The 27,496-nt window shown below is 39.3% G+C and overlaps 1 protein-coding gene across 3 annotated transcripts in view; it reads right to left on the bottom strand.

The window, feature by feature from the left end:
* Positions 1 to 27,496, bottom strand: part of ARHGAP18 (Rho GTPase activating protein 18) — a 118,885-nt gene that overhangs the window by 29,023 nt on the left and 62,366 nt on the right. For all 3 annotated transcript variants that reach the window (XM_089530403.1, XM_089530404.1, XM_089530402.1), the window contains exons 2-6: positions 21,156 to 21,355; positions 18,963 to 19,198; positions 12,756 to 12,816; positions 4,797 to 4,957; positions 792 to 957 (exon numbers count right to left, since the gene is read on the bottom strand). In XM_089530403.1, the coding sequence (XP_089386529.1) occupies positions 792 to 957; positions 4,797 to 4,957; positions 12,756 to 12,816; positions 18,963 to 19,198; positions 21,156 to 21,355 (824 nt within the window). The remainder of the gene's footprint in view (positions 1 to 791; positions 958 to 4,796; positions 4,958 to 12,755; positions 12,817 to 18,962; positions 19,199 to 21,155; positions 21,356 to 27,496) is intronic.

Here is a 27,496-nt window from a genome sequence, read left to right as displayed (position 1 = left end):
CTCAGTTTTTTAAAAAAATATATCATTATTCTCATTTAGCACTGCCTTTTAATTTTTCAAAGCTGCCATGAACTTCACACTGATAGAAAACTAGTAAAAACTGCTTTTTAAAAATATGTAAAATAAAATGATCTCTGTCTGGCACATATAAGTGAGATAGTACTCACAACAGGGTGATTTTAAAATATGATGGTCAAGTTCATTGAATAGGTTCATTGAAAATACACCCAACAGATTACAAGTAGTAAGTACCAACATATGACCAGAGACAAATCACACACACAAGTCACATGTATCATTCATAAGATGGTCATAAGTCAAAGTCAACTTGACAGCAGTTAACAGCAAACAAAACCTACCATTCCCACTCTGTGTATTACTTGGTAAATGTCTATATAACCTAGTTTCCTTCTCTGTGCACACTGCACTCTTTTCTGCTAACTGGCATGATTTACCCAGAGCTAAGTGGTTATAAATTGCACTGACTTTAGTAGCAGAGATTTAAGCACACATAACACTCTGCAGCTGACTTCTATTGAATATAAATGCATGTCCCTTGGCTTGAACTGTACCCACCCTACAAACCTGCCTAGGCAGTAGTCACTGACATGGAAATATCACACGAGCCTTTATAAATAAATGAATGAATTGTTCTTTATAGGTTTGGACTGGTACCAAGAACACCAGCAGGACAACAGTGTTTCTTTTTTTAATGTGGCAGGACAGCATGTACAATGTAGAATATCCCACTACTGCTAAAACACACACACACACAAATAAAAGCTGCTCACCCTTTATTTTAATTTTTATTGCTTTTTGTGGCTTAAGTTCTGTTCCAAGTATATCAAAGAGAGCAGTCAGTTCAATCAGAGCCAAGGCATGGATTTTCTTCATATCCTGAGGTGCAAGGGCTCCAATCTTGGTTGTACCCGTTTTGTCTTTTGGCAGTCTGAAATTCTAAACAGAAGGTTTAAGATGACAGCACAAAGTCCTAATTTCAACATATGATAAAAAGAAAGAAAGAAAGAAAGAAAGAAAGAAAGAAAGAAAGACTGCACCAACTCTGGGAAATAACTGGAAATCCATTTGCAGTTTCACAAAACCTGCTGGGGGGAGTAAAGCAAACCACAGGAAGTTCTGTGTCTTGTTTTTATGAAATATCACCACTGCTGCAAGCTTCAAATATTGGAAAATCACATTGGTGTATTTTGTTTTTTTACAGATGGGGACCATCAGGGTGGGCAGAGGTTCCAGGAAAACACCCTCTGTGGCCACATGTGTCCCACATATTACATTTTGACAACCTTGTATGAGCAAAGATATTAGGCATACTGCCCTCCATCCTTTCCACAGAGATAGGACACCAGGGCTTGGGAAAGTGCAGCCTATGGGTTTCAGCATTTATCACTCCACAACCTGAGCTAAAACTGCCCCAAAGATGCAAAAATACATACTAATACCCTTTTATTCCACAAATGCCCTCAGAGCAGTCCTAGAGGTCACTCCTTCAATCAGATCCCAGCCAAAATTCTAATCAGAGGGCTTTCACACTCTAGAATTACAGCATTATTATTTCACTTTAACTGTCATTTTGGCCTCTTAAGAAATTCTGGGATTGGCAGTTTAGGGAGGATTATTTACAATTCTCAGCAGCCACCAAACTACACCAAAGTACAAAACCCAAGATTCCACAGGATGCAGCCATGGCAGTAAAATCATAGTCCTATAACTGTGAAGTGTGACAAGAGTCCCAGAAGGGAGGAAACACCACTTCCAGTAACCAGTGCGAACAGAATATATCTGCAGAATGTGGTATTTACCTGTGCACTGTCTGATATTGTGACCTGCAGGGGGTTATAGGGAAATTCAGTTCCAAAGTCACACACTTGCTCACTTCTACTCTACACATATGGAAAGCAATGGGGATTGCCAAGCTGATTCTGCCCTCCTCTGCAGATGGAGGGTGGCAAACTGAGGAGGAGTTTGCTTATATGTGGAGGCTATCTGAGATTTTAAAGAAATTTTAAAATCCCAGGTTCTCATCTGCACACAGTGAGACTCCATTATTGTTGTTAGCTGCCCTCGAGTTGGTTCCGATTCACGACAACCCTGTCTTCCATTGCTTTGCCCAGGTCCTGCAAGTCCTTCCCATAACCCCTGATCGAGTCTATCCATCTGGTTTGTGGTCTTCCTCTCTTTCTTCTACTGTCTACCTTTCCTAGCATTATTGTTTTTTCTAGTGATCCATGCCTTCACATTATGTGGCCAAAGTACGATAGTCTCAACTATATTGTCTTTGCTTCCAAGGAGAGAGCCCTGTTCTGATCTGTTCAAGAACACATTTGTCTGTCTTCTTGGCTGTCCATGGTATCCTAAGTAGTCTTTTCTAGCACCACATTTCAAGTGAGTTGATGTTCTTTCTGTCTGCTTCCTTCACTGTCCAGCTCCCACATCTGTACATGGTAATTGGGAACACAATGGCTTGAATGATTCTGACTTTACTGCTCAGTTGTATGTCTTTGCTCTTTAGTATCTTTTCCAGTTCTTTCATAGCTGCCCTTCCCATTCCTAGTCTTCTTCTTATTTCTTGATTGCATCCTGGTCAATGTTTGGTCCTAGATATGGGAATTCTTTAACCATTTCAATTTCCACATTGTCTATATTGAATTTGTGTATTTCTTCACAGACTACAGCAAAGCATTTGACTGTATAGATCATGAAAAACTATGGAATGCACTTAAAGACATGGGGGTGCCACTACATCTGATAGTCCTGATGAAGAATCTGTACCAAGGGCAAGAGGCTACCATCAGAACAGAATTTGGGGAAACAGAGTGGTTCCCAACAGGCAAAGGGGTCAGGCAAGACTGTGTCCTATCACCCTACTTATTTAACTTATAGGCTGCAAACATAAGGAAAGCAGAATTAGGAACAGAAAAAGGAGGAGTTATAGGAGGAAGAAACATTACCAACCTAAGATATGAGGACGACACCATAATATTAACAGAAGACATTCAGAAATTGGAACAGTTAATAAGGAAGATCAAAGATGAAAGTGCAAAAGCAGGTCTGATGTTGAACATAAAGAAAACAAAAAATAATGAGTCTCCATGGGAGGATGCAGATGGGCAGAAAGCTCCCGGTGGGTTCTTTCTATGCCACGTGCGGGACGCGATTGGTGCACTCGCATACAATGATGACGTCCACACAGCAAGGACCTGTGCCACACAGATTTCATCATAGCATGTCCCATATGGATGGGTGCATGCAATCATGGCGCCCGCGGGTTGATAGTAGGGCTAGGAATGTGTGGACGCCCAGCCCTACAGAACCCTAATTTCAGCCCCAGACTGACACAAAGTGCCAGTCTGTACAGGGCCTGTATGTGCATCTAAAAAATGGGATGGAGCCCATATGCCTTTCCCCACTCTCTTCCTCATATGTATAACTGACATGGAAGGAGAACATCTAGGAATTAATGTCATAAAAGGAGAGGTTTTTTTTAAAAAAAAAAGTTTATTTATATATTTTGGCACTACCTTTATATTTTGATCACACATTTCTGGTCTGGATTTTTTCTCACTCCCTTTCCCCCTTCCAAAATTCTGTATAATATTAAAATTGCAGCTTCACTGAGGCCTTCTAATTTATATACACCTGGAAGGCATCAGGCTGTGAGAGTATATAGCCAAACAGCAAACTGGAAGCTATTAAGTGCACTACAAATGTTGAGGAGACTTATACATGCTTTAAACACATTTAAGGATTAGCCTAACCTATATGAAAATGTGGTGCCTTTATGAAAGTGTATACAAGTCAAGGTCTTGATGCATGCTTTTTTTAAAAAAAAAAAAAGACCATCACACACAGACTGAAAACTGGACAAAAAGAACCTGATCTGATCTTAATGAGAAGTCCTTTCAGTCCCAGAGAATGATCTCAGGACTGGCATAAAAAGTCATCTGCTGAAGTGGTCAAATTACTCCCTGACTGCACTTCTTCAGTCGTCATGTACTCATAGCAGAGGCTACATTTCTCAGTACTCACCCACCCACTTCCAGTTACTGTACTTATAAAGCTAACTAGACAAACGACAGAATAAAAATCTTAGGTTCTAACTAAATAGTTTTCCATGCATGGCTCATTGCCAGCAGTATAAAAAAAGCTCCTCGGTTGTATCAACTAGGTACCTAAGCCCTCTTCAATCAAAACTTTGAGAGGACACTTGAGGGGAAAGAAGGATTGAGGATTGTGGGGCCCCATATCACAAAATGGAGAGAGAGAGAGAGAGAGAGAGAGAGAGAGAGAGAGAGAGAGAGAGAGAGAGAGATCACAGCTCTACTGTGGATAGATCATAGGTAGAATATATTATTCAAAGTGGGCTTACATATCTGTATACATGTATAATTCACAGTATAGCTTCTCTAAGACCACTGCTCCACTGTCTACAATTAGCACAGGTCTTGATGTTCATAGATATCACTGAATCCTAGAACTCTGCATGATCAAGTTGCCAGGATTCGGTCAACATCTTTGTAGATTTACTTTCCTACTTCAGGCATCCATGCTAATACAATGATAGCAGGGAAGTATGAGAGGTGGCATGAACTATTTAGATGGGGTCAGACATGCAAATGACAGCCCTTTTATTCACATCATGCCTGTTTGTATGAGCAGACAAGTAACATGATGCAAAATTTGAATAAATAATTCTGTCACAGGTAATTTTACAGAGGTAGAGAGGATAACAGATGAAAACTGAAGGTGTTACTGCAAGAAAAAAAAACAGCACTTACAGGAAGGAGTGTGTCATCTTCTTTGCCCTTTGACACTTTGTTTATTGGATTATCTTTGAGACTAGCTGCCTGTTCAGAAAATGATATTTCCAGATTTATGTCTGTTTCAGCTGCTGGCACATCATCCTTTGTGCTGTTGTCACCAATATGTTGGCTGTGTGCTAGATGTAAGAAAAAAGAGAAAATGGTAAAATAACCATTAATGTTATATATGGCGTCTTCCTTTATATTTGCAGTTCAAAAAAGTAAAAAATGTACCAGCATAGAGTTTTGAACTAATCATAAAAACCAGAAGAGTTGTAAGGAACTCCAAGGGCCATTCAGTCCAATCACGTGCCACGCAGGAATGTCTAATTACTGCAAAGCATTCCTGAAAGATGGCCATCCAAATGCTGTTCTGAAACCATTAAAGACAGAGAGTTTACCATCTTTCATGGCAGTCTATTCCACAGCTGAACAGATCTTACAGTAAAGAAGTTCTTCCTAATGTTTAGGTGGAATCTCTGCTATTTTAATTTAAAACAACTGCTTTGTGTCCTAGTCTCTTGCATAGTAGAAAACAAGTGTGCTCCATCTTCTACATAACATCCCTCCAAATATATAAAGGTGGTTATTGTATCACTTCTCTGTCTTCTTTTCTCCAACCTAAAGAATGGTTCAATCCAGATTTGTGGAGTTGTATTCACAGAATGTTCAACTTCATCTAAGAGGAGACAATGATGGCTGGTCTCCATTTTTCCCTGCACTCCTTATGCCCCTTGGGGATCAGATCTGAAGGACTGGAGTATCCTCCAGAACACCCTAGGAAGGGCTGTGGAGGGTGTAGGCAGAAGAGAGAGAGAGAGAGAGAGAGAGAGAGAGAGAGCAAAATGTTCTTTCTTGCATGGCACTTTATGGTTCTATACTAACTCACACCCCTCTTAAACTTGAAGGGTTGAACAGAATCCAACCCAATAAGCAGACTTAATAGTAATGAGGCAAAATTTTATTCTGGTTTACACTGATCCATCACATACATTTTCCCTTTTAAAAAAAATAAATGTTATAGTTCTTTTGAAGTTGTCCATCATGACCTTTCTCGATTCCCCTCCTCTCTAGCACAAAAGACTCACTGAATGTCTAGGTATCAGCAACTGAAGGTAGTGGAACAGAGGCTATTGGTAGGAGGTTCTTCTTTGAAGATATTCACCACTGCCCTATACTGAGAATACCCTTCAGTGAAAGATTAGCAATTCAAATTACAGGTCAGGTATTTAATTTTTTTTCTGCTGAGCTATTTTAACACTTGCAGTGAGCTCTTGTTGTTATTGTCGAATATGCTATACTTCACCTCTGTTCTGAAATTATAAGAATTATTACCCCTGCTACATGTGACTACTCAGACCTCATACATTAAAAGGGTATGTTTGTTTTAAAATATTACTGTATAAGTCTAGAAATTTTAGTCACAAAACTGACCCCAAAAAAACTGGGTCGACTTATCCATGGGTCAATCTAAATACTGTATCTTAACTCTTATCAGAAAAGGAACTGTCCTCTTCTCTGGGTAAAGTGGCAGAAAAGAAAAGCTTAGTCCGTCCCAAGACCACCTAAAAGAAGCACTGACTACCTCTCTCCCTCGTCCATCCAGCCTTTTAGGTGTGCACAAACAGTTATGCCTGCAAAAATTTTATAAGTTCTTTGGTATCATTTTCCTTTGCTTTGTCCTTTACATTTTTTGTTATTCATCCCTAAGTTTTACCTTTGTCTTATCCATGGGTCATATAAAAATCCATAATTTTGGCTCCTAAATCTGCCCTCAACTTATACATGAAGTCATGCCAGACATTTAAATTTTCAAAGATATACACCCAACACAAAACATATGTGATTCTCTCTAATGTGGTATAGCATTGTTGTGGTTGTTGTGTGCCTTCAAGTTGTTTCTGACTTATGGCAACCCTAAGGCAAACCTGCTACGGGGTTTTCTGGGACTGAATTTATGTGAGTCATTAAAGGTCACCCAGTGGGCTTCCATGGCTGAGCAGGGAATTGACTCCTGGTCTCCAGAATTATAGTCCAATGCTTAAACCACTACACCATGTTGGTTTTCATAGCAGTGGTGTACCATGCATAAAAATTAACCATACCTTTATTACACAGCTGTAAGGCACTTCACCTTAGCAATAGCAATAGCAAGTACATTTCTATACCACTTACCGATGTACTAAGCAGTTTACAAAATGTAAGGTAAATTGTCCCCAACAAGTTGGATATTCATTTTAGTGACCTACGGAAGGATGCCAGGCTGAGTTATCCCAGAGCCCCTGGCTGATACTGAACTCACAACCTTGTGGTTTGTGAGTGAGTGGCTGCAGTACAGGCATATAACTGCTGTGCCACCAGGGCTCCTTCCTTACATACTGGGTTGGGCAATGCACTACCAGATGTTTTTAGTCTACAGATCCCCTCAGCCAATGTAACTAGTAATAAGGGATTATGGGAACTCTACTCCAAAAGCACCTGGAGAGCCACAATTGCCCACGATTTCTCTGTTCAAAGATCTGCCACCCAGAAATTGGGTAAATTACTTGCCATGCATGGCGCTGCACTCCCCTGGAGGGAGCAGGTGTATAACTTGGAAGTAATACTCTTAGGCCCATCTTTGTCACTGGAGGCCCAAGTGGAGTCCATGGCCAACCTGAGCCCATCCTGGACAGGGATAACTTAGCCACAGTAGTACATGCACTGGTAGCTTTCCAATTAGACTATTGCAATGTATACTATGTGGGGATGCCCTTGAAGACAACTGGGAAGCTTAATCTAATAGAGCAATGTGCAGCAGCTAGACTGCTGACCAGAACACTATAAAGAAACCTTGTGAAACTTTTTTTTACAGGAATTATATTGGCCACCAATATGTTTCCAGTCTGAATTCAAGATGCAGGTAATGACATTGACATTAAAAGCATTCTCTGCTGTGGCATCCCAGTTTTGGAATGCCCACCTCTTAAGAGTCCTGATCGGCACCAATGCTGCTGCCATTCTGGTGCGAAGCAAAAGCATGGATATTTATTAAAGTGTTTGAGACTTGACTGATTTCATCCATATTTGCACAAGTGGTTTTAAATTGTTTTAACTGTTTTTAAATTGTGCCATGTGAAGTAATAATTGTTTGACATACATTAAATCATTCAATTATTCTTATTGTTTTAACTTGCTTTAAACCACTCATTTTACTGTAAGCTCTCCTAAGATCCTTGCATATAGGGTGAGACAGAAATGATTTAATAAATAAAATAAAATACATTCACTAAGAATATTCCAGCGACATGTCTATGCAAGTACATCAGCAACAAAGAAGAATGTTGTAAAGTTGATTACTTTCTACAATCCTTCCTTGTTTCATCATGAAACAAAACTGTGCTTCCTTTCCCAATTGTCATTTGACTGTTGCCACTTAAACTTTGCAACCTCTCTCACCTCTGTGTCACTGTGGGATTCTTGGAACTCTAATAACAAATTTGTGCCTTTGCAGAACTGAGACTCAACCTAGTAGATTTGAGGAAGATGCCCAATTGATCTTTACCATCTCCTAGGGCTAGAGGATATGAGCTAGACTGTCTTACTGGAATAGGACCTGCAGACAATATAGTACTTATAGTACTTCCTTTCCTTTCTGGAAGTGTGAACCCAGAAGATGAAGCTGAGGGATTTCTGTTCAACTCTTTGGCCATCAGCCCACAGAATCCTTCAGGGTTTCATCTTTTCCCCATGTTATTTACAATAAACAATAAATTGCTAGGAGAGGTTTTCTCATGGTTTGGGCCCTAATGTTACCAGTATGCTGATGATGCTTAACTCTTTTCTTCCTTTCCACCTAATTCTAAGGAGGCTGCTTCAATTCAAAGCCAATGTCTTGTTAGTAATGGATTGCCTGACTATGCATTGTTTTTAACTTCAGTCTTTTATCTGAATGTGGACTAACAGCACTCTGTTAAGATTTTAAAGGATTAAGTTTTCTTCATGTTATGTATTTATTTATTAGGTCACAGTCCTAATGATGAAATACATTTCCAACTTTACTGAAATCCTTTCGGCCACTTGAAGGATATTTGATGTCTTTGAAACAACAGGCAATGCCTATTGCCATTACAAAACAGAACAGAACAAAAATCCACCATGCTCTGTTAAAATAGCATTGATTATTCTTGAAGCGTCCCTGGCACAGCCCAAGAACAGGTGCTACATTTGTACAGAGATAAGCCTGAACAATTCAGTACACAGAACACGTTTCTATCTTGTTCTGATCCTGGAGCAAAACCCCACATGGCAGTATGGCTGCCAAAGTTGTGGCCTATCAGAATTCACGCAGACTGTCTTAGCTGTGCCCTTTTCATTCAGTGCTGTGGAGTGTTAGCATATGGAAACGGCCTTTCAGAATTTCCCATTTCTGAAAGGCTCATAAAAAGGCACTGGAAAAGAAGAACCAGATGTTATGAAAATCTTAAATAAATGCTTGGTAATTTTCCAGGCTAGGATGCTGCAGAAGAGTTTATTGGCATAAGCCCCAGGCTTTTCAATCTTCCTCTCCGCCTTCTGCTGACCCAGCAGTTTGGCAGTTCTCCCATCTTTGAAACTGTTCTTACTAATGAGTGGCTGCCTCGTGGCTTCAGTGAGAGGCAAAAAAGCATATTAATGCTCCTGGGAGCACATATTATTTAGCTGATGGTTATCTTTGGACTACATACAATTTGGGATTTACAGTTATGTTGAGCTTAGCATTTGCAATGCATTTATTAATTAATGGAATGTTTTACTTTTGGATATAGGATTGTCACTGCTCTTGAAAGAGTGTTCTTTTTTCCTCTCTTTTTTTTTTTTTTTTTTTTTTTTTTTTTTTTTTTTGGCCAAATATAGTAACACTCCTTCCGTCCTTCCTTCCTTCTTTCCTTTCTTCTCTTGATATTTTTTAAAAGTCAAGTATATTCGCATTTCTGGCTACAGTACACGGATCACTGTTTTTAATTAGTCATTTTCCATCTTACTGTGTTTCCTTATTCTATTTTAAGTTTTCCTTGTTTGAGACTTGGACTGCACCATAAAACACAATTGGTTGCTTCTGTATATGTCAAAACATAAGGAGGTTACCAAGTTATTATACTCATATCTTAGGTACATATCCAAGGTACATGAGGGGATCTGTTTCCCTTCAAACAGGCATTCCCAACTTGGGGTGCCCACAGCCCCAAGGGGTGTGAAATGGAATTTTAAGGGGTGTGACAAACAGTGTCTTGTGCCCTTGAATGACAAGTCACAAGTCATCACTTTTTTCTGAATAAATCAGAACCTAATTGCTCAGTTTAGATTTGGATTTCATGTGTTGTTAAAAGCTTCTCTCTCTCTCTCTCTCTCTCTCTCTCTCTCTTTTTTTTTTTTTTTTTTTTTTACAGTTCAGTTTGTTCACCTGTAGTAGTGTTACGTGGTTCAATTTTTGGTTCAAAAATTAGAAATTAAGACTTCTTCATCTTCAAATGTGGTATTATTTTTGTAGGGGATACAAACATTAATCAAACATTTCCTTGCAGTGTGGGGCATGGAAAAGGTTGAGAACCACTAGCTTAGGAAGATAAAACTCTTTTAGAAATTTTGGGTTCTATCCAGCATCACCTCCACTTTCTCTCTTTCCCTGCACCCCAAGATTTGCTCTAAAGGGTTCCCCAACCCTCAGGAAGGCATACATGAAACTGCAATGATAAAGGACACTAGTGTCAGAGACACCATTAGGTAGAACCTGTGATGTTCAATTACCAGTAACTAGAGTTATCTTAATCACATGACTGGATTTCACAGAGATGGACAAACAGCCAAGTAAAAGGGGACCCATTAATTCATTTCAGCTGTTTTTTTATAGCTAAGGACCAGAAGAACTGTTTAAAAGCTCACATGTATTGCCAAAACATGATTTGTGGCTACCTCCCTTTGCATGCTCCAGTTCATTCACCTGCTTCCTAGTTTGCAGCAGACCAGATTCACCACAGATACATGGTTGCATGAGTCAGCCTCACAAGCTCTTTCTTTGTTCTGTATGCTCCAGATCATTCACTTGTTTCCTAGTTTAAGAATACCCAAACTACACACCATGATGAACAAACTTACAAACAGCCTTACAAAACATGATGCCTACCAGATATATTGTGCTAAACCTCCATATATCCTAGCTACTTTGCTAATGGTCAGGATCAACAGGTGCCACAACTCAAAACATCTGAAGGGCAGCAGAAAGCTAGAGAAGGACTCTGTAAAGTTTTATCTCAGAAAAAAAAAATCAAGGAATTTTACATTCCTATCCTCCTCATTATAAAAACAGTGTCTAACAGTGTTGGGTGAACTGTCTAAGCTGTTGATGTCCTCAAATCCTTCAACCTGTTCTTTTGATCCAATTCCCTCTCATTTCCTAATCACTGTTGATCCTGCTATACTGCCCTCTATTCTTCAAATCATCAATCTTTCTCTCTCTACTGGTTTATTTCCTTTTATGTTTAAATATGCTTTAGTTTCTCCCATTCTCAAGAAGACCTCACTCAATCCATTTTCTTTTTCCAACTATCGCCCGATTTCTTTACTGCCTTTTCTTTCTAAGGTTTTGGAATGTGCTGTTTATGCTCGCTGTCTTGAGTTTCTTTCTATCAATTCTGTCATGGATCCTTTTCCATCTGGCTTTCATCTGTTGCACTCTTCTTTTGATAGCCAAAAGCTCCATGTTCAGTTCTTATTCTTGATCTTTCCACAGTTTTTGACATAGTTGATCATGGTCTCTTGACAGATTTGCTTCAGGACCTAGGATTTACTGATCTAGTCCTTAATTGGTTTAGATCATATCTTTTGAATCGGTCATTTGCTGTGCTAGCCAGATGTCAGGCATCTACTTCTGTTTGCCTGCCGGTTGGAGTCCCTCAAGGCTCTGTCCTGGGTCCATTGTTATTCTCTTTATACATTTTATCTTTAGGTAATCTTATCAATTCATATGGTTTCAATATCATCTTTATGCTGATGATACCCAGCTATACTTTTCCACTCCAGAACTCTCTCCGGATACTGAACAGCGTGTTTCATCATGTCTTTCACCTATTTCAACATAGATGCTACACCAACGCTTAAACCTTAGCATGGCAAAGACTCATTTCTACTTCAAAATACACTTTTTCAATCACAGTCAATAATGTTTCTATCCATCTTGTGAATGAAGCATGTAGCCTTGGCTTAATTTTTAGTTCCTCTTTATCGTTTGTCCCCCAGGTCCAGGCTAGAGCCAATTAATGCCAATTTTTCCTTTATAAAATATTGCTAAAATCAGACCTTTTCTTTCAGTTTCTTCTGCTAAGATTTTGGTTCATGCCCTGGTTATCTCTCACCTTGACTACTGCAACATTCTATTTACAGGGCTTCCTTTGTCCCATCTTAATCCTTTGGTTTCCATTCAACACTATGCTGCTAGGATTATCTTTTTGGCTCACCGTTTTGATCACATCACTCCATTTCTGACATCTCTGCCCTGGATGCCCATCCCTCACAGGACTTGGTATGAGACTGAAAGAAAGAGACTGAAAGAAAGAAGTTGGTAGCATGAGCTTTCGTAGACTTGAACCTACTTCCTCAAACACATATTAACATGTTTCTGAGGAAGCAGGCTCAAGTGTATGAAAGCTCATGTTACCAACTTCTTTCTTTCAGATTTATTTCAGTATCAGTTTCATGGATTACAATCCACTTCCTCAGATGAGAAAAAGGGTCTTCTCTTCTTCTTCTCTCCCCCCCCCCCCAAACCTTTTTATAATAATTTGGGCTGTGTAAAAGGATTACAGACCTTATTTTATTCTAGTTGTGTAAAATATTTTTTCAGGTGAACCTGTTCTACAACATATTTTGTAAAGACAGTTCAAAGTAATAAAACAATACAAAAAACTTGTTCCGTTTTACCCTCTTTTGCTTCCTCTTTTGTTTCGCTTGTCCTTACAGACTCGAATTTGCTGTCAGTTTCCTAAAATGAAGAAAATAAATGCAGGGGGGAAAATTAATCAAAAACCTAAGATAATCATAGGCAAATTGTTTTACTGATTTTAGTGCTGACATTCAAAAGTTTCTATGGCTTAATGAAGTCCTGTAACTAAAGCAACATTGTTCGTTGTCAACACAATGTTGGTGTTTTTTTAGAGGTAACTGATCCACCTAGAAGTAAGAGTCCTCAAAACCATAACAAAACTCAGACTAATATAGCAATTGCTCCTAGGTACTTGTGTGTATCATGGATGAGAATCAAGCGGCCCCAAGATGTTTGTTGACCTTTAACTCCCCAGCATCCTAAAACAGCATAACCAATAATGAGGAATGAAAAGAGCTGCAGTTCAATGACATCTAGAGTACTGCACACCCCAAACCGGTGTATACAACAAATAAAGGCTGCTATCAGACTGCAGAATTAATGCAGTTTGACACCACTTTTACTGTCATAGCTCCATGTTATGGAATTCTGGGATTTGTAATATATTGTGGCACCAGAGCTCTTGGACAGAGAAGGCTAAATGTTTCACAAAATTACAAATCCCAGAATTCCATATCATTAAGCCACAGTAGTTAAGATGGTGTCAAACTGCATTAATTGTGTAGTATAGATGCAGCCAGAGTCAATATATACGGTACTCATAACATCCTTTGAATACGTATAGAACAATCCCTAAATTTAGTTTTCAAAAATGCATGAGCTATGTTGTTATATCAACACTATCTTAATAGGCAGCATTGATTATTAAAAAATACAAGGAGATTTATTCCTTCATTACTCCCTAACTGATGTCAGTTCATTCTAGTGGCGCAAGGTATTATTTGAGAATAAACAAAAGTAATTCCACAGAGAATCAAGGCAGGTTGTATGCTTCAATCAATGCAGTTGTTGAACAACAAGCAGCTGATACAACTAATTTTGTGATATCTGTTTCAAATCATTACACCAATGAAATCTGCAGCAAAGTGAATGTGAAGAAGCTGCTTTACTAACAGGATTCCCCAGAGAAAAAATGCAACCAAGCTCTGACTTCACTCCAGTGTTAGAAAATAAAAACAGGTCATATTAAATCTGTAAGCTAGTCAGCAAGTTGTGTTATTTTAATACTAGATACAGATTTACTGTGTATTCCTCAAGCCAGAGTTTGTGAGAATTATATATATATCCTTGTTGTTGTTGTGTGCCTTCAAGTAGTTTCCAACTTATGATGACCCTATCATGGGGTTTTCTTGGCAAGATTTGCTCAGAGGAGGTTTGTTTTTGCCTTCCTCTGAGGCTGTGTGTGATTTGTCCAAGGTCACATAGTAGGTTTCTACAGCTGGTCTCCAGAATCATAGTTCAATGCTCAAACCTGCTTGAGCATGTTGGATTTGAGAACATTATAACAAGTAATGGTGACCAAAGCAGTTCAGTATTTTTTAATCTTGTATTCAACTCTTTTTATTTTAAAAAAAGTGGAAAGTTTTCAAGGTATGTTTTTCTTTCTTCAGACTTTGGCATTTTATTAACCTTGAGACACAGCTCTTGCACAGGTAAAGTGTTCTAGTGTTTAATTAAAGCTTTATCTAGCACAAATATTAATGTTAAGCAAATCCATTCTAATATTTTAAAAAAACCACAGCCATGATATAAATATCAAGACCTTCACGCAAAAGGAAAAAACACAGTCGGAACCTACAAAGCTGGGAGGTTTGCAACATCTGCTGAATCCCTGTGTAAAGACCAGCATTCAAATACACACTGCACCTGGTCTTTTTAGTTGCCATTGTTAGAGGTGTCAGTGAAATCTGAAGCACTTGGTCACAGAAACAAGCCTTGGAAATTCAATAATGTTCAACCCCACAGGGAAAATAAGCACTAGAAGTTCTGAATTCTCCTCCAATAAAATCTTGGGTTGTTTGCTCACTCTCCCTTTAGGAGTTAGTCTAAGAAAATCAAGCCTGAGCCCAAAAACCTAGCCAGATGGGACAACCTTATACCCCAAGAGGAGATTGGCTTTTGTCCTAGGTTTTCCCAGACCAACTCTTCCAGGTTGCTCACTAACAAAGCAAAAGTTTGGTTCCTCTCTCTTAGTTTGGAGACACAGATGTGTCATTTTTATAATCCTTCAATCATGATTCAAGTTTTTTTCAGTTTGGCACAAAGAAGTCAGATCATTTCTGACAGAAGGTGGAGGGAGTTTGCCCTTTCTTGCAGTTACAAGCCTCTGGGGATACATGAATTGGCTTCCCTGGTAAAAATGCAGTGTACACATTAATCCAAGGTCAAGTTCACCTAAGAGCGAAAGCAACTTCTCCTTGCCCTTGATACACCACTCAACCTACACAAGCAATGAGACTGGAATCCTTTTTTATTGCAGTACATTAGCAATCCTGTTGACTCACATTTTTTCAAAGGCTAAATGGGATAGGGTAAAATACGAACACACCAGGGGCAGAATACAAATGAATGAAACCCTTGTGTATAAAGTGCTGGCTTCTTTTGTACAATCTGCTATCCACAGGAGTTCAGAGAGCAAAGTGTAAACATGAAACAATGCTGTGATAGTGGAAACACATTTGTAGTTGATCTTATCTATAGTTATTTGGAAGTGTGTTTAGCTTTAGAAACGTTTTTGTCCTGTCTGCCATTTTGTTTTATTGTACATGCTGCTCCTTCTGTAGTTATTTAGGTTTTTGGATATTATTTGTTTTAGATGGTATTTTACTGTATCTATTGTCCTTTTTTCAAAACTGATGCTAATTTTAAGAATCTGAGGCGCTGAAATGGATAACAGATGTTCTAGATCAGTGGTCCTTAACCTTTTCTTTACCAGAGACCCCCTTTAAATATCTTTTGTTGCTGCAGACTCCCTAGTAGGCTTCGCAGAATTTAAAACCAGGAGGAGGAGGAAGAAGAAGAGGAGACCGAAACACTGAACCATTAACAATTACACCATCTGTTAAACCTGACCTCACAGGGGGGAGGAAATACTTTTCGTTTGCTTCTTCTTCTTGCCAGTTTGTGGCTGGGGTGAAATGAGCAGCAGTGTGCAAACAGAGCCAACCTTTTCCTTGGCTCCTGTAACGTGGCCACTCCACTGCAGGGAGGAGAAGGGGTTGAGCAGCCTTCAAGCCTTCAAACTTAAACAACCACTCTGAAGACGACAGGGTAAGAACCACTGTTCTAGACTGTATGGCACATTGAGAAAACTATGGTCTTCAAAGGTGGCAAAAACACAGTTTTAAAAACCAGGTCTACCCATTTCCAAAGGTGAACAGAACAGGAGCCTAAGCAAGTATTCTTTTGCATCTTGATGCTAATCTTATTCCCCTCACTGTTTGTTCTTACTTAATTTTACACTGAATGCTTTTAACTAAATTGCTCCCTGAAAAGTAGGAATTTTTAATCCTTCTCTTAGATACTTTAATCCTTCAGATACTTGCAAATTATTATAAACCAGTAAAATAATGATAATAATACATTTGCTATGTGTGTATTATTCCCTATTGTTTTAGGAAGTAAGAACCAAAAGGAATTGGGCTACTGCTAAATACAATACAATACAATATAGAAAGCAAAAGAGATTACAGAAATGCACAGAATAATAGTACATGGCTCAAGGACGATAATGTAGATGAATTTCCTATGCTGTTGATGCCACTATCAGCTGAATGAAAGTAATGCTGGGAGAACACAAAATTCTATCTACAACAGGATACATAAAACAAAAATTAGATACTCCCCATACCTATGGGCTTTGTAGCTCCAACAGAGTTTTCTCCACAGCTCAGCTATGAAGAAAACTGATGCTAAAAAAAAAAAATTGAGGTGGGCAAAGGAATCTTTCTTCAGCACTAAGCATTTTCTTCAGCCCTAAGCACTTTCTTCAGCATTAAACAGGGAACACAATTATTGAAAATAATTTAAAATGTCCTCTGCCCACTACAGGAGAAATTAGTAGGGTCTGATGCTGCAGTGCACCTTCGGGTCACAGTAATGGCCTTTACCTCTGCCTCCCAAAAACAATCTGAGTGCAGAAATTGGAGGTCCAATGTATGTGCATAGAGAAGACAGTACAAATGAGTAGAGATTGGGAAGAAGACAAAAGTGGCCACCCACATAGGAGGGAAATAGGAGCTTTGAAGAAAATCAGAAAGAGAGATTAAAAAATTAATTATAATTATAAGTTTTTTTAAAAAAAATTAAAACAGAAAGAAACAGAATAAGAGAGAGAAATTATTATCATAGGAAGTGGATATCTAAGCAGTAGCAAGAGGGAGGAGGGAGAAATTAGCAGCTGGAAACAGAATACAGTGGGCCTGCCTCACACCATTAATATCAATGGTGGTGTATTCATGTAACTCCGCCAATTGGGCCACGTGCCATCACCACCCTTGACTATAATGGGGCTTGAGTATGCATGGTTTTTTTCTCGTATCTCTAGGGCAGAACCATAGCCCTGCAGGAAGGGCATGCTGTACAGGTTAACTTTGAGAGAAGCAGGGACGTAGCCGGGGGGGGGGGGGCTTGGGGTCCGGACCCCCCCTCCCTTCTGTTAGATAAAACGAATGATGTGTGCCGCCGCACCGCCACACCCAAGCCCCATTATAATGGTGGCACTTAGTCTGGACGCCCCCCCCCCCTTCCCAAAATCCTGGCTACACCCCTGAGAGAAGGGAAGGAGACTGGGCAGGATATGAGTAAGGTACACTTTGAGAAAGGCACATGGAACAAGGAGGAAAGAAGTATCAAATAAAAACTCTTCTTAAAGTTTCTGCATCAGCAAATTATGTCAGAAACAGGGAGGATGAATATGTTTTATATTTATATTTATTCTCTCTTTGGATATTGCTAATACTGAATATTGAGGCTCAACTAATTCAACAAAATATTTTCTATTCCAGTTTATGAATTTTATATATACATAAATGAATCAAGTATAACATCATGAAGAGGGAAAAGTCTCCCGAAACTATACAGTCTTCTCTTTTGTTTATATCACACTGTATATAAAAATATTTCAGGGTAGTGTACGATTTTAAAACCATGGAAGATAATTTAGACATAATGTAATTATTTTATGAAATTAACATATTCAACTATAACATTAAAAACTTTAAATTTACAGTATGACAATTTAAAACAAATTTAAAAAGTTTGAAAACTATGCACTGGTGCAAATTGGATAAAGCCATGAAAGTCTTTAATTAAAAATAGAACTGCATTTTACATTGGTGCCAGAATGAAACCAGACAATTGGGACTCCAAGGTTAGCCATTCCATTGCTGGGATGGCCATAGCAGGGAATGCTTTATTTCACATTCTCTCACAATATATTGCTACCATTGGTAGGACAAAGAGAAGTGCCCCTCCAATAGACCTCAGTTCTTGCATGTACAGGAGGAGGTGCCCAGGTTCCAAGCCATTTAATGCTTTAAATATTACCATCATCACCTTGAATTCAGACCAGATGTTAGTGGCAGCCACTACTGTGTTTAAAAATATTGTTTTAAATCAGTTGGCCCAGGCATTCTTCTTGAACTTATCCTTACTGATTACAGTGATTTTAATGAATATTTTATTTTACCATGTATTTTTTCATATATTATTAACAGTATGTTAATACCATTTTCTTCACATGATTTTAATGTATTTTCTGCTTTTTACCATCATAATACTGCTAACTGCTTTGGATTTTTTAACATGAAAAGATGTTTAAAAAAGGCTTAAATAGAATGAATAGTAAAATGAAAACAGCATAAAAACAAATTAGTTTTCATAAAAGGACAAAGAAATGTAGTTTACTGTTAGGAAAATGGTCTGCCACCCCAGAATCTGCTGCCTGAAAAAAAAACTGTTTCACATTGTGAAATCCTGCTTCACAGGAAAACTGCAAACCTTCACAATACACATGTATGGATTCCTCACCCCCTCTGCAGAAATTTCTCATCTTTATCCTGGTCCGATTGGGGAAAGTATTACATCTGTATTCTCTAAATACCATATAAGAACCTTTTGTAAATAATTGCAGGTCAGATTCTTCCTTGTGGGTAGAAGCATATGCTTTACTTCTGTTATAGCCTATTTTGGAATATGACTTTTTTAAAGACAAGTCAAACCAAAGCCACAAACCAGAAGCTTACTTTTTCTTTTGACTCGTTTTGCTGCTTGAAGATATCTCTCACATCAGGAACTTGGTACTGCTTATTTTTCTTCCGCATAGTCTGTGTGACAGTATCCACTCGTTTCTGAACTGCTGCTGCCTGAGTCCGGGTCAAAGTCGCCAAAACCACCATGCTTTCTTGAGAGTCCGCAGTAGCCTCTCCAAAGAGGTTTGACAAACCTGCTTCCTTTAGCCATTCTTCTTCTAGTTCTCCCTCTGAGCCAGATAACAGGGTGGGGAGAGAGAATAAGAAGGACAATATTCAAGATACAATTGATGTTAAGTGTGTCTTCTACATAAGGGCATCACTAGGGGGTGCTGGGGTGCAGGCCACACCAGATGTCACACTAAAAGTGACACCACTGCTCCACCAAAATCTGCCTTTTGGCAGAAACAAGCTGTGGCATTTGCCTGCATCCCTTTAAAACACTAGAGCTAAGCAGAAGAGATAGGGTGAGTGGGATGAGGCTCAGTGAGAAGAAGAAGGAAACGCTTCAGGGTTTATTTTTAAAAAATAAAAATTAAAAAGTTTATAATTTTATAAGAATTATTTAAAAACATCAAATTTTTCCAGATTTTCACTTTAACCACATGAAACTATGCACATTTAGGCTCTGTATATGATGTTGTAATTTAGAGGTATAATTTTAATTTTTCTAGTTGTTTATGTCACAACTACTGGCATTACATTCAGTGATATATGAGAATTACCATTTATGAGTAACATTAGCACAAAAACATTACTAAGGATTCTGTATGGTGGGGAATGGGAGAAATTAACACACTGGGTGACACCACTGCTACTATACATACTGTTAAAGACATAAGTGGTTCTTGCTATTATTTATAAGATGTATAAGTCACCTTTCAGGGTACACCCTCCTGTATGTTGACTATATATTAGAAAGCAAATGGACTGATGACTCAAGTGGAGGCAGAGCCAAGATTTTCACCATACTCTTAAGTTTCTGGGAGAAGAGTTTGAGCATGATCTAAGTTATGCCTCCAATTCTACTTTCTCCTGTATAAAAGACCAATCGGGTCTTTTTTCTTTAGGGAAGAGTTAAATGGCAGTCACTACAGACTTAAATGAGATAAGGGAAAATATCTGTCCACAGTTCCAGGAAATAGTGAGGTCCGTAGAAGTTACTTGGTCTTTATACTTTATAGCAGTCTGATGAAATTCTCCCACAGACTGGCTGCATTCATAAATAATAACAGACTGAAGTTAGATAGGCAAGTACACACTATAAGCAATGATGCCATTCATACCTACCTTCATCACTTATGAAAAACAAATCCTACCCACCCACCTCCCACACATATATACAGTCATTAAGACCATGGTTTATGTCAGCCAGCATCCTAGTTTCCACAATGGCCAACTAGATACCTATGCAAAATGTAGCAGGAATGACAGAGTGTTCTGCAGCAGTTGGCACTGGCTGGCATACTCCCTCTGAATTTGGAGGTTTCCCACATATTTGACTAATTACCATTCTAGGCTGCTGGGGATTAGTGTATTTCATGAAATTAATTATGTGTTGTGTAAAAAACATGTTTTGTTTAAAATAAGAGAAGAATTATTTTGTCCAGCCAATGAGAGATTTATAATACCACTTCCAATTGTTGCCAGGCCACAAAGATGGTAGCCAATACTGAATGACCACATTTTAAAACCATTACACTGCAAGGATGAAAAGCATACTCCCAAATTTTCTCATTCTCAACAATAAAAAGTACCTCAACACACTGAGCCATTTCCACTCTCCTTCCCCAAAAGTCAGATACCATGTAATATTTCATATCAAACACTTTTTTCACCATAAATTTCCAAAGTGCAAAAAAAAGTGATCTCGCATCATTGTGGCTCACTCGTTGCATCAGCCGCACACACCTAAAAGAACCTGGGTTTTCTGGGTTCTTTTTGGTATGGACGGATGCAGCGTGGTTTGGCTGCTGTGGTGTCCCTAGGGAGCAAAAACGGATGGCTCCAGCCTGCCCTTTTGGGGCAGGCTGTCGAGCCCCAAAGTCGTCCCAAAGCTTTTTATAATCTTGCCCAGTGGGGGGAAAGCTTTTGAAATTTTTCCTTACTGTACAAGAATGCAATTAACAAAGGAAAGCAGAGCCCTTAAACCTCATGTCAGAGAAATAAATAGTTGGTTTTGTTTACCATCAGGTTCTTTCACCATAACCACTTCTTGTTTCTCATGATCGTTGTCTCTGGTTTCATTGATGTTTTCAAGTTCCTTCCAATAGTCATCCATGGACAATTCATCCAGTGAATCTTGAGAACCTGAGCGATCATAGGGAGGCTTCCCTGAGGGCTTCCTAGAGTTGTCATGATTCATCGTATATTGGCCAGATCTGCGGCTAGAAAAAGTACACACCAAAATTAAAGACTTACTAAAGTGCATCGGGGCTCTCAGTGGTATCAGTGCCATGAACAGATATAGCACTGGTCTTCATACAACTTTATGTCACATCATCAAACTGACATTTTTGTTAATTTTTCTCAACTTCTGAGCAGCAGTAAACATGTCATGATATTACAGTGTGAAGGAAGAGGGGGAGGGATTCTAATTTTTTTTTCCATCTCTGTTCTCAAAACCATTCCAATTGGTTTCATCAACATTCAGGGTCACATAACTGTCTGTGAAGAGAGAACTTTTCCCAGGCCAAGACAACAGCTAGCTGAATCATCTAGCACTTTGTGAGTGTACTTGGAGATAAACACTTCAAATATGGATAAACTCTCCTGGGAGATCTTGTGCTAAAACAAGCAAAACAAGTTGAAAATACTAAAATGAATACGTTCATCACTGTGTTCAGCTATTCTAAAGCAGGGCTTTAGCTCTTTCTGTCCTCACTAATGAATATAGGTTTCTAAACTAACTTTTCTAAAGCTATTCATAGTGACCAAAATCCAATTTCTCTTCCAAACCAGAGTAAACCCAACTGCTCCTGTTGAATGGTAAGTTGAAATAGTAAGTCAGCACTTTTGTAAAACTGTTATTGTTGGTGTGTCCATCTTATGGTGACTCTAAGGTGATCCTATCATGAAGTTTTCCTTCACAAGATTGTTCAGAGGCCGTTTGCCCCTGCCATCCTCTGAGAGCGAGAAAGTGTGACTTGTCCAAGGTTACCCAGTGGGTTTCCATGGCTGTGTGAGGATTCAAACCTTGTTCTTCAGAGTCTTATACCACTGATTAAATGGATCAACTCTAACTGAAAAGAGCAACAGGATTTATACCACTATTATCAGAGGGAAGAGAATTAAACACTCAGTTTATCCCGTTGCCAAGATCATATGTATTCTTCCTTGCTAAATTTATAAAGCACACTGTCTTTCTTTTTCTTAATTTCCTATTGCCTCAAATGTACTTGGAGTTTGAACAAATTCTTGCACTTCATCAATGTGATTCTTCATAAATTTAAGAAATAAATAAGCCCCATTTTTATAGACTCCAGTCATGGCCTGTGATGCTGGTAGTGGGTGACTGGCCACATAGGTAAAGCCAGGCACCTCCCTTCTGTATTTATGGGCTATGTTGGGACTCAGTAAGTAGCACACTGGTAGCAGCAATGTGTGAGGTGGAGCAGCAGTAGTGGCTCCACAGCTCAGTGGCAGGAGGACATCTGAACACCAAATCATCACTGTGCCAAACCAGGTAGGTGCTGGGAGTAGGAATGGGCCAGATCCATGGGCAGGATATGGTGGTCTGACCTATCATATCCTGCCTGTGCATTCAGTGCTCCAATCATGGTTAAGCAATTTCACCAAAAATGTTAGTACAGTTGGCCCTTCTTATACACGGATTTTTTATACACGGATTCAAGCATAGACGGTTTGAAAATGTTCCAAAAAAGTATAAATTTCAAATATCATACCTTGATTTTCCATTTTTTCTAAGGGATACACCATTGTGCTATATCATTATATTTAATGGGACTTGAGCATACATGGATTCTGTTATCCACGGGGGAACTTGGAACCAAACCCCAGCCTATAACAAGGGTCCACTGTATGGACTTAAACTGTATCTTGGATATGTCTCATCCATAGAGTCGCTATGAGTTGAGATCGACTTAAGGACAGTTAACAAGAAACAAAATAGTTTCTAAAGAGCTTTGAGATGCAAATTAGCTCAGTATTAATATTTTCAGTGAAAGTGTATTCTGTAGTTTTAGCATTTAATGCAGCTTAAAAAAGAAGATATTGTATTGTCCAACTAGTGGCTAGGAACACTATACATATTAGACAAGAGGAAGCACACATTCTTCTTCTAAAAGTTGCACGCTAATGGTAATCCTCTTCCTTTGAATTTACAGAAGTATGCTTTAAATGTGTCCTGGTTGTGCTAGTGCTACTGTTTGATGAAAAATCATTACAGAGATGGATAATAATTAAATGGCTGCATTGCCTGACTCCCTTTTGAATCAAGATGTAGACTACCAGACCTTACTAAAATTGCTGGGCTCTTTAAATATTATCTCAGATCCCTGGTAGCTGCCTGTAGAAAAACAGGTAGGTTAATGTTTAAAACAATTATCTGTTTACCACTAATGACCAGCATGTAATGGTGACATTGCACAGATGAAGTGGAAGGTGCCAAAAGACCAAAGAAGGAGGAATCCCCTCCTGCTTGCATCCCTAAAACCCTCCTAGGAGGGTAGGGAAGTTCCTTCAACTGGTTTCCAGATGGTGAGGAAGACTGAAGGAGGAGATGGAAGCTCCACTGCAACTGCAAACAGACTACTGGATTAAGCCCACTGTCTAGGAAGCAGAATATTTAATTGTATAGATGGGCTTTCAAAAAGTAAAGTCAAACTAGGTAACTGCAGTGAAGAAAGTTTCACTTTTAGGAAATGCAAAGTATTTTTTTAAGTATTCACCTCTATTTGAAAAAGAATTCTTCCCTTCTTGGGCAAGACATGAATGAGCTGGATTAGAAGGAACATTCATTTTTGTTTCATTTCCACTGGGGAAAACAATCAGCTATGTAATTGCTGCAACTTTCTCTGTAATTTGCTAAGTATTAATCTGTGCAAAAATATTTGTAGTGTTTCTGTACTTAAAATATGTTTTTGTTGAGATGCAGAAAGATCAAAGGCTAATATGTTTGTGCAGTTTCTAGGAGACTGTTCAGGCCATCTTTGTAAATCCATTATCACATACTAACCCCTGGCCAGGAGCAGCTTCATTGACATGCTCTACTTAGCACCAGGAAGAGAAAGAGAACAAAACTTCCAAGAACACTTGATCCCCATCCTTATTGTGCAAAATGTTCATAGCTGGCGACAATCCATCCCCCATGTATCTAAAGCCTAGAGGTTTGAATCTATTAATATCATGGAGACAGGATATATGAAAGTCAACCACAAAAGTCTTACACTAATAGGCATTTTCAGCTCCTATGCAGATTAATGTCATAGTTGCTTAAGGATTACCAATTTCTTTTAGAACAATTTCTGGTTCTTAAAGTAAATGGACTAAAAAGAGTCAGCAAGATATTATGAGTACAAAAAGAGAAGGAAACTTGATCTGTGTAGATAGCTCACACATATACAGGCCAAAGCAGCATAACTAACTTAATTGCTATTTGCATCAGCATAACATATATTGGAACTGGGGCCCAAGACAAAATGGAATTTGGCCAGACTTTAGAAGTTGTAGCGAATACAGGTCCAGTTTATAAAGGAAGGCTAAAACTAAAATTAAGTATGTATTTTTCTTATTTGATTCTGGTAGAACAAATTACTGTAACTAATAGTTGTAAAGAATTGTTTTTGCAGTGACAAAATAATACATTAGGTCAATATATACTGTAAAGGTAAAGCTTTTTCCCTTGACATGAATGTCTAATTGTAACTTACTGTAGAGGGCAGTGCTCATCTCCATTACTAAGCCAAAGAGCCGAAGACAGCTCCGTGGTCATGTGGTAATCATGACTGTACAGAACACTGTTACCTTCCCACCAAAGTGTGTAACTATTTATCTACTTGTACTTTTACATGCTTCGGATTGCTAGTTGGCAAAAGCTGGGACTAGTGATGAGAGCTCACTCCCTCACATGGTGCTTGGACCTCGAACTGCCGACATTCCAATCTTATGATTGTCAGAATTGGCATCTTAACCACTAAGCCACTGCTCCTTCATTTATATTATGGTGCCCGCTGGAAGAAGTACCATGTCCACACACAACACAGTACAGTACATAACCACTGCTCTATTGTGTGCGTGCTGTTTGCCTTCAAGTCCTTCCTGACTTATGGTGACCCTAAGGGGAATTTATCACAGGATTTTCTTGACAAGTTTGCTCAAAGGGGGGGGGGGGGTGCCATTGCCACTGGTTCACTGGTCTGTTAGCTGGCCTTTATTGTCCCAGCACAGAAGAAGAAATACTCTGAAACCCATGTAGCTATGTACAAGGGCTACTGGGGCTTTAGTGTCAGTGCCGTTATAAATGCATTCTGGATTTTAGTCCAGACTTTTAGTCTAGACTGTTTTGGGGATAAATCCAGCATCTTGGAAAGATCCTTTCAAATTCAGATTAAAACCCAGATTGCATTTACCACCTTACTGGCATCAGAGGTAACAGCTGTCACTGAGAATATGCAGTCAGCACTGTGTATCCATGGTTTCTGTATCCACAGCTTGAAAATATTACCCTCCCCCCAATAATCCAAAAAACAAACCTTGATTTTACCATTTTATATGAGAGACAATGGGACTTACACAATCTTGGAATTTGGTATCTATGAGGAGTCCTGCAACCAAACCCAAGCAGATACCAAGGGTCCATTTTATAAATCTACCGTCAATAATACTGTCAAAAATCTGCTATTGTCATGAATAAATCAGTTGTAAAATATTTCAAGTCATATTTGCTCAGGTATAGAGCCAATATGGTGCAGTGGTTTGAGCATTGGTTTTGGTTCAACCCCCCCCCCCCCCCGAGACATGGAAACCCACTGGGTGACCTTGGGCAAACCACACTCTCTCAGCTTCAGAGGTAGGCAAAGGCCAACCCATCTCTGAACAAATTCTGCCAAGAAAAACATGTGATAGGTTCACCTTAGGATTGCCATAGGTTTGAAAGGAAAACACACAACAATAATATTCTAATCCATTTTAAACTGCCACACCCCACATATCTGTGCCCTCAAATTTCCATTACTATTAGCGAAAGATGTATTTGCAAATGACTCAAAGACTGATAAAGAATTCAGCTTTTCTCCTGACCAAAACAATGCCTGTCTTATCAGGAGCCACACTGCACATCACAAAGCAACTGCACAGACTTTCTTTGCTGTTCTTGTTATTGGGGAAGAACAGTTCTGGGCAGGCAAAAGGGGAAAGACTAGGCCAGTCTTCATTGTCTCTAGCATTCTGAAGGGTGAGGTCAATGCCAAGGAGAATTTCTTATTCTTATTTCTTATATTTTCCTATCTATCCTATCACTCAAACACTATTCCACATACAGAAGATACTTTAGTGGACACAGGATGATCCAGAAAGTACTGAGCTATCTTCCAGACTAACAAGGGTAAGGTGAACATCAAGAAAAGTTGTTCTTCCCCATCATTTCACTCAAAATGCTATTCCATCTCCAGACCAATCCAGAGGCATCAGTTTTATGACAAGGCAAGCTGTTATAAAAACTACTCACACCCAAGGACTATTTCTGCCAAGAATGAAGAATGTGAATAGATATTCTCTGGGGCTTTTCTTTAGCATTTAGCTCTTGCATAGTTGCAAGATAAACATAACCTTTCACAGAGTCCCAAGTGTTTGCTTCTATCATGATAAGAAGTTATATTTCTTCCCTTCCTCTTTTGGGGACTAAGTCCAGTATTACGGAAACAATAGATTGCTATACAATCATAGGCGGGATACAAACGGGCAGGGGAAGACGTCTTGGAGGTGTATTCTGCTGAATACGGAGCCTCCAGACCGCCCGCCCCGGGGGCGTGGCTCAGGAGATGGGGCTTCCACATGGGGGCAGTGAAGACGCCTCACCTGGGGCCGTTTCTGACCCGCAGTTTCCAAACCGCCACCTCGGAGGACGCTGCAAAGAGAGAGGCAGCTTCCTCACGGGCGGCCAAAAACGGGGCTTTTTTTTTTCCTTTGCCGGCTGGCGGATGCGCAGCTGCAGCGCTAAGCAGCGGCGGCAGAAAGCCTATGGGCACATTTAAAGTGCCCAAGCCCCTTTAAAACTTTTTTCCCCGCTCTGCCCAAGAACAATGGTGGTCTCCTGCCAGCTGGTGATCAACTGGTGTTGGCATCCTTGCCCGCTTGCACTTTGCCAGTGTCACCAGCATCATGGATGCCTCCTCTCCTTTGGTCCCCGCGCTCCTGCTGAATCTGCAATGCACAGCCACAGCTGTCACCGCTGCCACCGCTGTCCCCCTGCCATCCCCCATCACCTCCCTTGTACATATGTAAATATTTACAGTTTTAGGGGTTTTTATTGTTAGGTGAAAATGGCACAGGAATGTGTGTAGGGGCTC

The sequence above is a fragment of the Sceloporus occidentalis genome, unplaced genomic scaffold (genome assembly GCF_023333645.1).
Source record: "Sceloporus occidentalis isolate IW3139 unplaced genomic scaffold, rSceOcc1.0.p SCAF_6, whole genome shotgun sequence".
NCBI classification, from domain to species: domain Eukaryota; kingdom Metazoa; phylum Chordata; class Lepidosauria; order Squamata; family Phrynosomatidae; genus Sceloporus; species Sceloporus occidentalis.
The sequence above is the reverse complement of the archived record's forward strand: the minus strand, read 5'-3'. Positions and strand labels throughout refer to the sequence as shown.